The sequence below is a fragment of the Perca fluviatilis genome, chromosome 3 (assembly GCF_010015445.1).
Source record: "Perca fluviatilis chromosome 3, GENO_Pfluv_1.0, whole genome shotgun sequence".
Taxonomy (NCBI): Eukaryota; Metazoa; Chordata; class Actinopteri; order Perciformes; family Percidae; genus Perca; species Perca fluviatilis.
In genome coordinates this window covers 6,482,338-6,496,253 of record NC_053114.1, presented here as the reverse complement: position 1 = coordinate 6,496,253, position 13,916 = coordinate 6,482,338, and the positions used below count along the sequence as shown (strand labels likewise).

The 13,916-nt window shown below is 40.8% G+C and overlaps 1 protein-coding gene across 1 annotated transcript; it reads right to left on the bottom strand.

Moving 5' to 3' along the window:
- Positions 1-532: 532 nt before the first annotated feature.
- LOC120555501 (pleckstrin homology domain-containing family F member 2-like) lies at positions 533-2,317 on the bottom strand. The gene is made up of 2 exons (XM_039794210.1): positions 1,945-2,317; positions 533-1,654 (listed from the first exon to the last, which is right to left on the bottom strand). The coding sequence occupies exons 1-2, from the start codon at positions 2,189-2,191 to the stop codon at positions 1,050-1,052; spliced, it is 852 nt and encodes a 283-aa protein (XP_039650144.1). The 5' UTR covers positions 2,192-2,317; the 3' UTR covers positions 533-1,049.
- Positions 2,318-13,916: the final 11,599 nt, after the last annotated feature.

Genomic DNA, 13,916 nt, shown 5'->3' with positions numbered 1-13,916 from the left:
GTATCATGAAGGGCTTTGTATGTGATTATGTGACCTTAAAATCAAGTGTAAAATGGGAAAAAAAAATCTGCATCCCAGTGCCCACATCCACAACATATGAGAGTTTACTGAAATGTTTAACACGTATGAAAATGATGTGAATCATATATATATATAATATGGAGATTCTGGATGTCAAAACCATTTATGGTGGGGTTCCTTTTTCATCTGAACAGAGGCCAAAGGATTACAGAGAATCCATATGTGGTACTACAATGATTTGACCATGAACCATGTGTCATCTGTGTGGGTCATTATTTCACGAAAAGGTGTCGAGCAGCTCGGAAATATCCTGACAGACAGACGTTTCAACATCGACTGATAACATGTTAGCCCTGCTAGCTGAGGTAGTAACACTTCAGTCAAGTGTTTTATTTTTCATACTTCATTCCAAAGACAAATGTGAGGCACATTTTGTTGTTTGTTTTTTTACATAACTTGATTTATAAGGTTTTTGTGATGTAAAAAAAAACATATTACACTTTTTTTATTTACTCAAAAAAGTTATTTATTTCATTTTTAAAACATGACCCTTGTAGTGGATGTCAGGGCAATATTTTCCACAAAATGCACAGCACTATACATTTACACAATATAAATTCATCAAAGTTTTTGCTGCAGAAGAAGTGTTCTGTTGGCCACACCCACAATTGTGTGACATCACTAGAAATCCCAGGATGTCCTTTCCACAGGAGGTAGTCTTAAATTAAAATCTAGTCAGACTAAGGCAGACTGAGACCTAGCTTTAGTGTTCTACTCCAAATCCTCTGACCACATTATCAGAGCAAATCAAGGACTTCACAGCAGCAGTGTTCCCACAAACAGCACAATGTGAACAGACAAATTATTCACATCAATAAATAAAGTATGTACAAAATAATTTAACTTAATACATTATTGTCTTGTTATGTTCATGACTGACTGCACAAAGCTGCATCAGTGTTGTGTCCATGTTATAGAAAGACCAACGCCAGGTGCGTTCTGAGTGGCTGCAGCACTCTTGGTGTGCTTCATGTTTGGGGCCTCAAATGGTCTGGTTTAAGGTAGACATATGGGGACCAGGAGTCCATCTGGGTCTCCATCCACCTGCTGGGGTCATGGTCCTCCATCTGCTCCTCTGCCTCCTCTTCCTCACTGGATCCCTCCAGTTCATCTTCATCCGAACCGATCTTCTCTGTGCTGTCTCCCCTCTGACGAGACATCTCTTGGGTTTTTGCGTCCGTCGTGGAAAGACTCGAGTGACACGTGGTGCAGACCCTCAACCTCTTAGTCGGGTGAATGTGTTGGATTACCGCTCGCTTCTTGGAGCACGCACAGCAGACCACGAAACCGCATCTCCGGCAGTGGTGTCGCCGCTGGGCCATGGTGAACTTATCGGAGCAGCGCATGCAGACCGCAGAGGCATGGTTGGGGATCCAGGTGACAGCGAAGGTGGAGCCGGGCCTGCAGCCACCGCTCTGCACCAGTCTGGACCGCCAGTCCTCGATGTGTTCCATCCAGGCTCGCTTCTCCTTGTCTGAGATGGCTGACACGTAGAAGGACTTGCGTGGTGTGCGGATCAACCATTGGTTCCTCATTGTCACGCTGTCCTCCAAGTCCTCCAGCTGGATGTCCTCTGAAATTATGAAAGAATAGTTTAAGATAAGGTAACAAAGGGACATTATCAGATGGTCACCAAGCATGTGAGCCAGCAGTTACAGCCATCCCTTGTTTCAAAATGTCATCTAAACATTGTCACTGCCTGTAGCTGCAGAGATGTAGGCCAATCAGACTGACCACCAACACTTTTAACTGTCAAAGCATTTCAAAACCCTAAAAATGATGGCGCAATCAAGCCTAATCTTCCTCAGGGGAGTTTTTGTCTAGTTGGATAAAGTGTTGAGGAGAAGCAGATGAGTTGCTCACCTAGATGAATGATCTTCTGTTTTTTGTTCCAACGGCCGTTCAGAATGATGCTGCCGTACACCAGCACATCGTTGAAGAGGAAGAAGACTTTAGGCTGCGGCCCCCTGCGGCTCAGCTTCATCAGCCGGCCCTCTCCGATCAGGACCCGACCCGGCTTGGACAAGGGCTTCACCTTGGGCCCAAATGAGTTCTCCACAGCGTGTATCCGGTCCCGGTTATCCTGAGTAAACATGAGCTGTACAGCCATGGTGTCTTTGTTTCTAGGCAACAAGTCAACAAGAGTCCTGTTGTCAGTGTCTTTTTTCTGATAGTTCGTCTTGTCTTTCTGAGGAGACGAGCTGCTGTGTTTAAGTACTTAAAGCCTTTGTGGCGCAATGGGAGTTTCCAAAGTAAGTTCAGCTTTAAGACCAGCCCATTTTTCAAGAAGTGACGGGGAGGGAGCTACATTTGAAGTGTGACACTGAAAAATAAGAAGGAAATGCCATTTATTTTCAGAATGGAAACATTTTTAAAACTGCTTCCTGGGAATTTTCCATTCACTTTATTATGTAAGCCATGTCTATTGATTTAAGCTATAATCATATTTCCGCCTCCATCTCCAACTATCAATTTACTTCAAAATAAAACTAGCATTCTACAACTTTTAAACATCTGAGCAACAGTATGTGATGTTGAGGTAGATACTGAGGTTACACATGTGCTAACCTGTTAAGTGGCAACAAAACATATTTGGATGAAACAAAATAAGAATCTCGAAAAACAAAGCAGCAATCTACTGCATCAACAGAGAGTGAAATCTTTTCTCTGTGGCAGAAACTACAGAGTAAAACTGAGCTAAAACTGAGACGATAGCTCACGTTTCACAATCAGGTTCAGTGTTGTCTGACTGCTGCAGTAAAAAAACAAGATAACAAACTGACACGCTGCCAACTTGTTTGTCATTTCATGCACGTTAAATTGTTCTTTTCAGAAGTCGGCAGTGTGATCAAACACAAACGCGTTTGTGCTTCTAGTCTTCACACCCATGTCACATCCAGGTCACCGGGTTGCACAGTAAGTTAAGTGCACACATGAGAACATTTTAATCACAATGACTTTATTAACATGGGCTGAGGATAATTCTATTCTTCTACAGTGCAGTTGAGATAGAGTAGTAGGCATTTTTCACAGCGGTTAATTTGACTTGTCATAAAGGGAGAAGCACAGGTTGCTGGCTTTGTACTGGGGCTTTCTGAGATGTATATCAAAGCTATAGTGCGTAGTTTGTGTCGGCCCAAAGAACCCACTTGACGCTAGACTTCCGTGATCGTGCACCACCCCCACCCCTCCTCCACGCAGTTGCTAGTAGCATTTATCTCGTCAAATCAAGGAGGACACTGTGATGATGGTGGCTGGTTAGCCCAGTTGGTAGAGTGGGCACACATATGTAGAGAGGTTTATTCCTCGAGGCAGAAGGTTAAGGGTTTGAGACTGACCTATGACGGTTTCCTGCATGTTTTTCCCCCTCTCTCTCCCCTTTTATATTTCAGCTTTCCTATCCATTAAAGGCGGAATGCCAAAGAATAATCTTAAAAAAAAACAAAAACATGATGGACTCTTCAGAAGAGGTAATTATCTTGTTGTTTTTATGCAACAGAAATGCGGTCGGTCCATGGTCACTTTCTTTTGGGGATTTTAGTCCTCCTGCTGATCATGTAGGTCTTCTCTTAGAAGCACAATCACTGACTGAAACATTTCGTAGGCACTTCTTCGGGTTTTCAGCCCTGCTTTCACCTGTTGCATCAGTCCTCTTCGTCTCCTCTGTGGAACGCTGCTGTTTCCTTTCTCAGCAGTGACATAAAACGCATCACTCAAGAGTCGCCGGACTACACCATTTAGTAAAATAGCCATACTGAGAAATACAGAGAGGGTTTTGAGGAGCTGATGGGCTCAATTAGCTTTGTATCAACTCATTTGGCAATGGCTTGAATGTAACGGACGTTCAATAATATAAAGTTGTCGCGCACTATAGCTTTAAACATCGGTGACACAAAGTGTAAAAGTAAATTTATAACCAAATGTTTATCACTTTATAGGACAAAACTAGTCTTTATATGACTCCACACAAGCTACTGTACTTGGCAGTCCCAGCTGGAGACAGAGTCACATATAAGGTAGAGGACAGCACCCCCTACTGCGCCCGGTCAGCAAGTCAAAAAAGATTCCCCAACACTGCTGCTTCACAAGGGGCTGGATTTGGGTGAAATTACAAATGCATTGTGTTGATTCTTCTCACCACAGTTGGCCACAGACATACAGTAGATTCACAGGAATAGCCATTATTCTAAGTGATTTGAATGATATCAAATAAACACTCCCGGTGGAAACGTAGGTTGGTAAGGAATTTCTGGAGAGGTTCATTGTGCTGTTGGACTGTTGGTTTTAGCACACTTCCCCTTTGAACCTAGAATGTTTATTACAAATGTATACTGTACACATTTATATATAAATGGGTCAATATGTGCTCATTAGTATGTGTATTTGGCAATCAAAGATGCTTAACTGAAAAAGTAAAAGTAAATCATCCACACCTGTTGGTAAGTGGTTTAAGGAGATGGCATTAGAAAAATGACATATGAAACAAAGACTCATTTAGGGGAATATGGGACCCCTTAAAGTACAGTGTCTTCCATTTTGTGTATTTGTTTTGTTTTGTTGTGTTAAAATTTTAATTTAATTTTCAAGGAGTACCAGTGCAATGTTGTTGTGATCCTGCTAAACAGTAGTGCAATGACAATAAAGTCTCTTGTATTTTGTACAAAATCGCATGTACTACTTTGACCAATCTCCCATTTTGCAGTTCTCTCTTCAGTTGCTCCCGCCTGGTTGTAGTTACAGCTTGCTTGGATGCAGGATGAACAGGTTAAAAATCTGTTACTGCTGCTATACATGCACTTAATGGTTAATCCTTACTGTACTGTTGTTGTTTTGTAATGATTGTATGTGTTGGTTGCTGGCTGGATCACAAATTACCCCTCAGGGATAATAAAGACTACCTCAACTTTGGGTTACACGGTCAGAAATGGACCATTTTGGTTCTTTAAGAAAAATAATGATTGCGTGGAAGACATATAATGGTGATTGTAATTTGATAGTTTGAACCAAATATGGATGATTGGAGATCCACTTTAATACTGGGAGAGACAGAAGTTAATCTGCTCTCATCTGAACAAGAATACCCTCTGCATCATTTTCATTGCCCTCTGCCGGTTAAAGCTATTGTGTGTAGTTTCTGTCTCCCCCATGAGAAATTCTAAGTAATGACAACAAAAATGTTGACGCGTCCACATGAAACGAACCTTCCGTGACCGCACATGGCAAAAGTTACGTACTACAGCTTTAAACCATTGCCACTTTCCAGTTTTAGAATACTAATATTCCCCCACCATTATTATATTATGACCAAAGGATATGTTGCATTCCTCACAAGACAATTAGTCTATTATAGAGTTATGTTATGCAATCATAACATACTACCAAAAAACACACTATATTGATACAAATGGATTGCATGGTAATTGATTTTCTCTTCATCGTTATTTCTAAGATTTTCTGGCACTAAATACAGTCTGTTACAGATCACATCAGATCATGGGTAATATATCTGCCTGTTTTACACTCTTAACAGGTGGTATTATGCTCATGAAGCCTTGAGAAATGAACCCTTTTGCTAATGAATTTGCTGGATATAGGCTTCATCTCGCCATCACTGCGATTTTAAAAAGAGCCTTTGCAATGTGGTACCTTAGAAAGGCCATTTGGCCTTGTGTGCTCTGATTAATTTGGCATGCAGTTATCACACGAGTCATAATTTAGTTTTAATGAAAACTCAACTGCTGGCTGTTTTGGAAGAAGGAAATAACTATAGAAACAGTGAACTAGCTGTAAAAGTAAGTTTTCTTTAAGTGCTGTATAGTGGATAGAGAATTTATTAAAGTAGTAGTAGAAAATGGAATTGGAATATGTATTAGGCCTACATACAGATGTATTTCCTAAATGTATCACACAATTGGAGCTGGAACTATTAACCAGGTTGGCAATCTTCGTGGAGGACGGTATTGTGTTTATTGTTGAGCAATGTTGCTGGTACCACCACTGTTTCCTGTTAGGGACGAAGCCCCTGTGAGTATTATTAGGGCCCGAGCACGAAAGTGCAAGGCCCCAACAGTGCCTTGCTCTGAAAGTGCGAAGGAACCTATTGTTTTTCGTCAGATTATCATTTTTCCGAGTCCTTTGTCGCATTTTTGAGGGCGTAAGCATGCATGAAAACTCACAAAAATTTGCACACCTGTCACAACTGGTGAAAATTGCAAAGTTCTGTAGTGCTTGGCCTCTGGTGTTGCCAAGGGGCTCCATAGCGCCCCCTAACGTGCGCCTTAATTCCGAAAAAAGTAAGAAGTTAATATACCAACTTTTGAGGGAACATAGGTCTTCATGGAGCTATTTAGGCACATTTTTGACGGCCTAAATATATACGAAAACTCACAAAAATTGGCGCCCACATAAACACCTGGGGGCTTTGCGAGACTGTACAGCGATTTGGCCCATACCTGTAAGCGGGCTCCATAGCGCCCCCTAATGCGTAGAAGGCCTTAACTTGGACATAGTTGCTCCGATCTTCACCAGATTTAATACCCATATTGCTCTAATCATTGCAGACATATTTCCCATTTACATTCATTAGCTCCGCCCATTTTTCAGGTGTTTAACATTCTTTCGAACTCGTCCTAGGCCGTGACTTCAATCTTCTTGAATCTTTGCAGGAAGTATCTGTTGACCCTCATAATGAAAAGTTATCCAGAGAATTTTGATAGTTGAAAAAATGCGGAAGTTATAGCAACTTACTGTCTAAACAGGAAGTTGCGTTATCTTGACAACAGTTATTCCGATTGCCCCGAAACTTGACAAGGATGTTCCTCCTGGCCTGTTTATCAACTGTGCCAAAGTTGGCTGCAATCAGCCATTAGATGGCGCTGTTTTAAGTTTTTTTATTTAATCATCAAAATATTGACATATGGGAAGCCTACTTTGTCTAACTACTCCTGGGACGTGAGTCCGATCGGCACGAAAACTTGCATATACACTCGGAGGACCCTCATGACAAAATGTTATCAAAAGAATATTGATAGATAAAACAATGCTTTAGTTATGGAGGACCAACTTCTAAAGTTATGGAGGACCAACTTCCTGTAGGTGGGAGTGGAAACAGGAATGGTTATATCTTGCCAACGGCTATTCCAATGGACACAAAACTTAAGAAAGTTGTTCCTCATGTGCCAATGAGGCTGTTTGCCAAATATGTCGTCAATTGGCCTTTAGATGGCGCTGTTTTATTTTTTTTTAATTAATTAGCTAATTTGCTTTGAGCGAAACCTACTTTTTTTAACTCCTCCTAGAGCGTGAGTCCCATCTGCACAAAAATGTGCATGTAGACTCGGTGGACCCTCATGACAAAAATATATCAAAAGAATTTTGATAGCTAACACTATGCGCAAGTTACAGAGGACCAACTTCCTGTAGGGGGCTGTCGAAACAGGAAGTTGCGTATCTTAACAAGATTTATTCCTGATTGACACCAAATATGACAAAGTTGTTCCGTATAGGGGTTTGAGCATCCACGCCAAATTTAATTTATATAGATGGCGCTGTTAGAATTTTTTTTATTAATTATTCACATCGCGATATATGGGAAACATACTTTGTCTAACTCCTCCTGGGCCGTGAGTCCAATCTGCGTGGGTGTGGAAACATGAACGGTTCTATCTTGGCAAAAGTTTTGCAATTTACATGAAACTTAGAATGTGTGGTCTACATGTGATGTTGCATATGCCAGTAAGAAGCGAGGGCCCGTCATCGCTGCTTACAGCTTTAATTTTAATTTTTTTTTATTGACAGAACAACTGTACACAGTAAAGGACGCACAATCAAACAGGTGAGCAACCAGAAGGCAAATTAGTTTTGATAAATAACCTAATACTGTTCTCTCACTCTGTCTCTGTGTATTCTTCACTAGATTGCAGTGGTGTCAAGACAATGCCAGTGGATTTTCTGAGCAGTCAGTCTTTTCAATGTGACTACAGTCACTACATGAAGAGTGTCATGACATCTGAACATAGCCAGTAGACTGAATGTGAGACCTGTTTTTAAAACTCTACAAAGAATAATGAAGAAACGTAACTCCGATAGGTTAACATCAAACGATCCATGGTGATGAATCCGTGCAAAATATTTGTTCACATTGGTCCAACAGTCCATAAAAACTTTGGTCTGTTTGTAGAAATAGGTGATTCATTGGGCAGTGACACATAGTCTACCCAACCTGAGAACTTCAAACACAACCCTGTCAGTCTGCCAACTCCGCAGGACCTCTGCCAGCCATACAGCTGCCAAATCCTGTGTTTGTACTAACTTCCCCCACACACAGAGTGTAATGAAACATTTTAGAAACAATTGCCTATGCTTGTATATGGAGAAGCAGTTGGGACGCAACCATCCAGTCTGATGAATTACTGTAAAAGTGTCTAAAAGCACAATTTGATCTCGATTCTTTATCCTCTAATAGGGACCCGTTCACATCGTCATGATGTTGACATAAAAAAAATCCTCCAAATGGAGCTCCAAAGGCTGTGGAGCACTGATTGCAGAGAACCAGAACAATTGCCTATTCCACCAACCAGCACGGACATGAAGTCATCAGTTTTTTTAAAGATCCCATATACTGAGATGTTCCTTTTAAGAGTTTTCCTACTCTTATAATTTGACGATAGCCTGCAAGAACTTCCTGTATTTGGTCCGAAAGTCCGGACCACTCATTAATGCTTTCACACTATAAACCAATCAGAACATGGTTCAGTTTGATCAGGACCGAGACCACCTCTTTTTGTCGGACCAAATTTCGGCTGTTTGGTCCTAACCGTGGCCTGGGGAAGGTTTCACACCTGTAATTTTGGTTCGGATCAAACTGAAATGTCAGAAATTACAATATCAACCTGATGATGGCTCTAAATTAGACAAATCACAAAAAATGGTAATACTATTCATCCTGATGGGAATATCTGAAACAAAATGAAACCAAATGAAATGGCAATCCATGTAACAGTTGTTGAGATATTTCAGTCTGAACCAAAGTGGTGGACCAACAGACAGACAGACAGACAGATGGACCTGGACATTGGAGATTGGTGTTAAATACTGTAATCACATCCAGCTGATACCCAGCAGCTACTTGGGACCTAGAGGGCACCAGGGGGCCCCAAATGAGCAAATTACAAATATGATGGGTCATTTCTATGTTGCATGGTTTATTCAGTTTTAATAATTTAAAGCTATAGTGCGTAGTTTCTGTTTCCCCCATGTGGAATTCTAAGTAATGACAACCACACTGCCGGCACATCCACATGACACAAGCCTTCCATGATCGTGCAGCCCTCCCACCCCTCCTCCACGCAGTTGCTAGTAGCCAAGGAAGACACGGAGGATTAAAAAAAACATGATGGAATCTTCAGAAGAGGTAATTATCTTCACTTGAGTTTCTACGTGGGAAAGTCGCCGGACGCCACAGTCTTCTGAACATAGAAATACTTACTGAGAAATACAAAGAGAGTTGTGTGGAGCTGATAGTCTTAAAGATTATTTTTGGGGGGGTTTTCCCTTTATTTTTGTAAGTGGATAGACCAGAAAGGGGCAGAGAGATGACACACAGCAAAGGGCAGCAGGTCAGATTTGAACCCTGCACCGCTGCAGGACTCAGCCAACATGTGGCGAACACTCTTACTGGGTGAGCTAGAGGTCGCCCCAGAGATGATAGTCTTAATTAGCTTTGTAGCAGTTCATTTGGCAATGGCTTGAATGTAACAGATGTTCATTTATATCAAAAAGTAACGCACTAAAGCTTTAAGTATATAGCCTATTGGAATATTTGTGTTGTGGGTTTTTGTGATTCATGGTGGGTTGTTTTTCTGTGCATTTGTAATTTGCAAATGTAATATTTATTTAAATGTGTGGGCAAGAAGTCCCCCTAGTCAGAAATGTGTTCTGCTGTGAGCTTCACTGTGCTGAATAATGTCCGTGCAGAGTTTGCTTACACATCTATGAGCTCACCTTAAATCTGAGTTCAACACATGTATGACACAGTCAGAAGGATTTTGTCACATCACAGCCAGTGTGTGCAGGCCACAAACACTGAGAATGGACTTTTCAGTTACACAGGAGACATTTTGTATATGTTTTATTTAACTTGTTGTGGGAAAACCCAGCAAACATAAATTATTATCAGTAGCTGAGTATATTCACACATCCTCAGACATTAGTGCAGGGCATATTAAAGTTTGTTTTTGATTAAATAACAAAACTGTTCACTTTTGGATTAATTATTGTTCTCACCTTAGTTAAACACCTTCCAAACAGTGGTGGAGGAAGTATTCAGATCCTTTACTTAAGTAAAGGTACTAATGCAACACTGTAAAAATACTCTGTTACAAGTTAAAGTCCTGCATTAATGTTTCTTAAGTAAAAGTATGTACGCATCATCAGGAAAATGAAGTAATAAAAGTAAAAGTACACAATGCAGAAAAATCCTCACATTTTAGAAAGTGTAAAGGATCCAAACAGTTGTGTGTTTAAAGGTCCATTGTGTAACGTGTTTAGTTGTTCATTATCAAAATCTGTGTTGCCCGTTCACAAACTTGTCCTTTTTCATGAATATTTACCTCCACCATCAATTCCAAGTATTCCTTTTGGCTTGAAATTTTACATTTGCATTCGCATGAACTGTGGTAGACGCTCCATATTCATGCGCCATCTTAAAATACGTTAGCCGGTAAGGGACATACAGGACATACTGCTCCGCCTTTAGCGTTTTTGCTGTCACATGATAAACTCAGGTGCTGCTAATGGGTATCGTCGCTTCCCGGCCCGGCAAGTTTGAAGAAGGAAACTTGGAGGGCCACATGTATTCAAAATCCAAATTTCAGGAACAGGAGTCTTCTTCTTTGCCCAGAAAAAGAAAATGGATATTGAAAAGAGTAAGAGGCCGGCGTCATCAGAAAAAAAGAGTGAAGGCTACCGCAGCTGTAATACCTACTTTGAACTGCATGGCGTGACAGAGTTGATTGCGACATATGCTCTCAACACTAGATGGGAGAAAGTCCATTGGACTTTAATGGTCTAATCATTTCAGCTGGACTTGGCTAGTTTATTCATAATATGTGTAATGTGTTTTGTGTGCAAAATGATTATGTGTAAAGTAACTAAAGCTGTGAGATGAATGCAGTGGAGTAAAAAGTGCAATATTTCTCTCTGAAATGTAGCGGAGTAGAAGTAGAAAGAGAAAAGAAAATTAAAGACTCAAGTAAGGTACAAGTAGCCTACCTCAAACTTGTAGCCTAAGTACAGTACTGGAGTAAACGATCTAGCTACATTCCACCACTGCTTCCAAAGTATGAAAAAAGTTTGCCAAATTTGTTTTAATATGATTTAGGCTATATGAGTATTTGCGGTTGTTCAGTGTTGGAGCCATTTCATTGGCCCCCAGCGTGTGACGCAGACTAATTGGTAGGCTACAGCTGTGTTGCACACAGGGGGGTCACAGATTTTTGACCATGGTTTCGTAGTACGAGGTATGGTGGTAATGTTTTAAGATGCATGGGCGATTTTAGAACCTATTTAGGGGGGCTCAAGCCTAATTTTTTTAAATCAATTTTAGTGCTTCAAGTTAGAGTTTGCGTACTTGTCTGATAGTGACAGAGGACAAACAATTACAGGTTAAAAGGGCTTGAAACAGGTTTAATATCCTGTGTCGCTGTCGCCGATGCTATGCTCCTGTAACCCAGTCAAGGAAAGGGTTAACAGAAACATAGTGTTGGCCAATCGGAGGAGGTTGTGCCAGACTCCCGCCCTTGGCTGAGTCTCTATCTAATCTGTCAGAGGGAGTGCGGTTGTGAAGTTTAACGTTGGTAGTCCCCAGAGAAAGAGAAGAAGTAGATAATTTCATGGCGCAGATTAGAACCTAAATTGAAACGTAAGCAACTCAAATTGCTGAATGTTAGAACATTGTGTCAAACTGGTCGTTATTACTGTGACCTATAAGTGTCAGGTTTAGTTCCATCATAGTGTTAATAGTGTCAAAAAACGTTAGCTGACGTTGTTGTTCACAGATGGTGCGTTCATGCCACCTCGGAATAACCCTCCCCGTGGTTACGTTGTTTTTCCAACTGGCAGCGTTCACATGGTCGGAATGTGTGTTCTTCTTCTTCTGTTATATTGGCGTTTGGCATAACAACTTTTTGTATGACTGACACCAACGGTTGGGCGTAGCCTAGAGCATCAGGTGTGTGAAAACACGGAGGCCACAATAACAAAAGATTTGCTGTTGTTTTCTATTACAAGCATCCAAACAGCGCATCGCTAGGTGTTTGTTTGTGTTATCTGTAGGACAACGAACGGGAAAAGACACAGATAATGTGTTTTTTTATACATGGGCCTGTTTATGAATAATTTTAAACATGTTATGTCTGTGTATGTTTCTTGGCAGAGGCATTTGTCCACAATAAACAGTTTATTGTCATTGAAATATGTTCAGTGAACCAAAGTCGCCTACGTCAAACGTCAGTTGTCAACAACACGTCACCAACTGGGAAACTCGGTTAGCAAAATTCAGCCCGAGTTTCCCACCTCTGATTCCCACAGGACGTTACGTGAATGGTAAAAAACGTTTTTCCGATGTCCATGAACGCAAGGTAACTAGCTCAGAGATTATTGGCTAATGAAATTACTTATCTAGCTAGGAGCTGTAGGGTACAACCGGGACGATTGAAACGACAAATGAAACATTGCAGTTATCCCGAAAACCATACACGTTGCAAATGTCAAATTTCGTCAGCACGTACAGCACACAAGATCTACCAGACCCAGGAAAGTTGGCGTCATGACGTCATGCTGCTACAAAGTTAGACCCGCGAACCCAATTTCGCGGGTCTGTAAAATGTTTGATGCGGTAATTTTTTTTTAATGACCGGTTGTATTTATTGTTTCATGTACCGTTGTCATGGTCATACGACAGATGAATTAGTGTTTTAAAATGTCCTACAGTGTGGAATGTCAGAGTTTTTTAGTTTAGGAGCAAAATAGGTTTAAATGTCAATTGGTGCTGTCGGGATGAATGAAACAGTTATTTCATTCGTCCCGACCAGGCAGTAAACCCCATGAGACATGGAAAAGTGGTTTTAGAAAGATGCAAATATATTTGGGGCTATCAGGTAGGGGGTCGAGTTTTGCCATGTTATCCTATGGAGACTGACGGCCTATGGGTCATGAAGCGCACTTATTTGGATGTGCGGGGGCCTACCCACATAAGAACAGAGTGAAATAACATTTTGTACTATAGAAACATTATATAATTGGAAACATATATTATTCTAACTATATAAATGGCATAATGCATGGTATTTCCATAACCACGAGATACGCACTTACGCAATGAGTTGTTAACAGACATTCACCAAGACGTATAGCCCTGCAGCAATCTATCTGAAATAACACCTATCTGAAGTTACATTCATGATATGTTGCCAAATATTGAAGTTGTGGGAAGTGTAGGCCTACATAGCTTAAACTGTATGTTTCTTTCGTCCCTCCTGGCCTGGACGAATGAAAAAAAACACTTCAGACTACTGCTTAAATAACTCCCGAACGGTTTCGTTCAGAGCTGAAAATGCAACTGTATTTGACAGAGGACAGATTTAGGTTGCTAGTGAAAAAATATTAGCTTTCAGTGTTTTAAAATGTCTTTGTAAATTACGTTTAATTAAAAACTGTTCGTTCTCCCGTATCCATGTCACGTTCTCATTAGGGGCTGAGCCCTCATAGGTTTGATCCTAGAATCGCTCCTGTTAAGATGGAAAGGAGAACTGTTATTTATTTAGTTGATGAGTTTG

Coding starts and splice junctions, on each gene's coding strand:
- LOC120555501 (XM_039794210.1), bottom strand. CDS start 2,191: ATGGCTGTACAGCTCATGTTTACTCAGGATAACCGGGACCGGATACAC. Junction 1,655..1,944: donor ACAGAAGATCATTCATCTAG/GTGAGCAACTCA, acceptor TCATAATTTCAG/AGGACATCCAGCTGGAGGAC.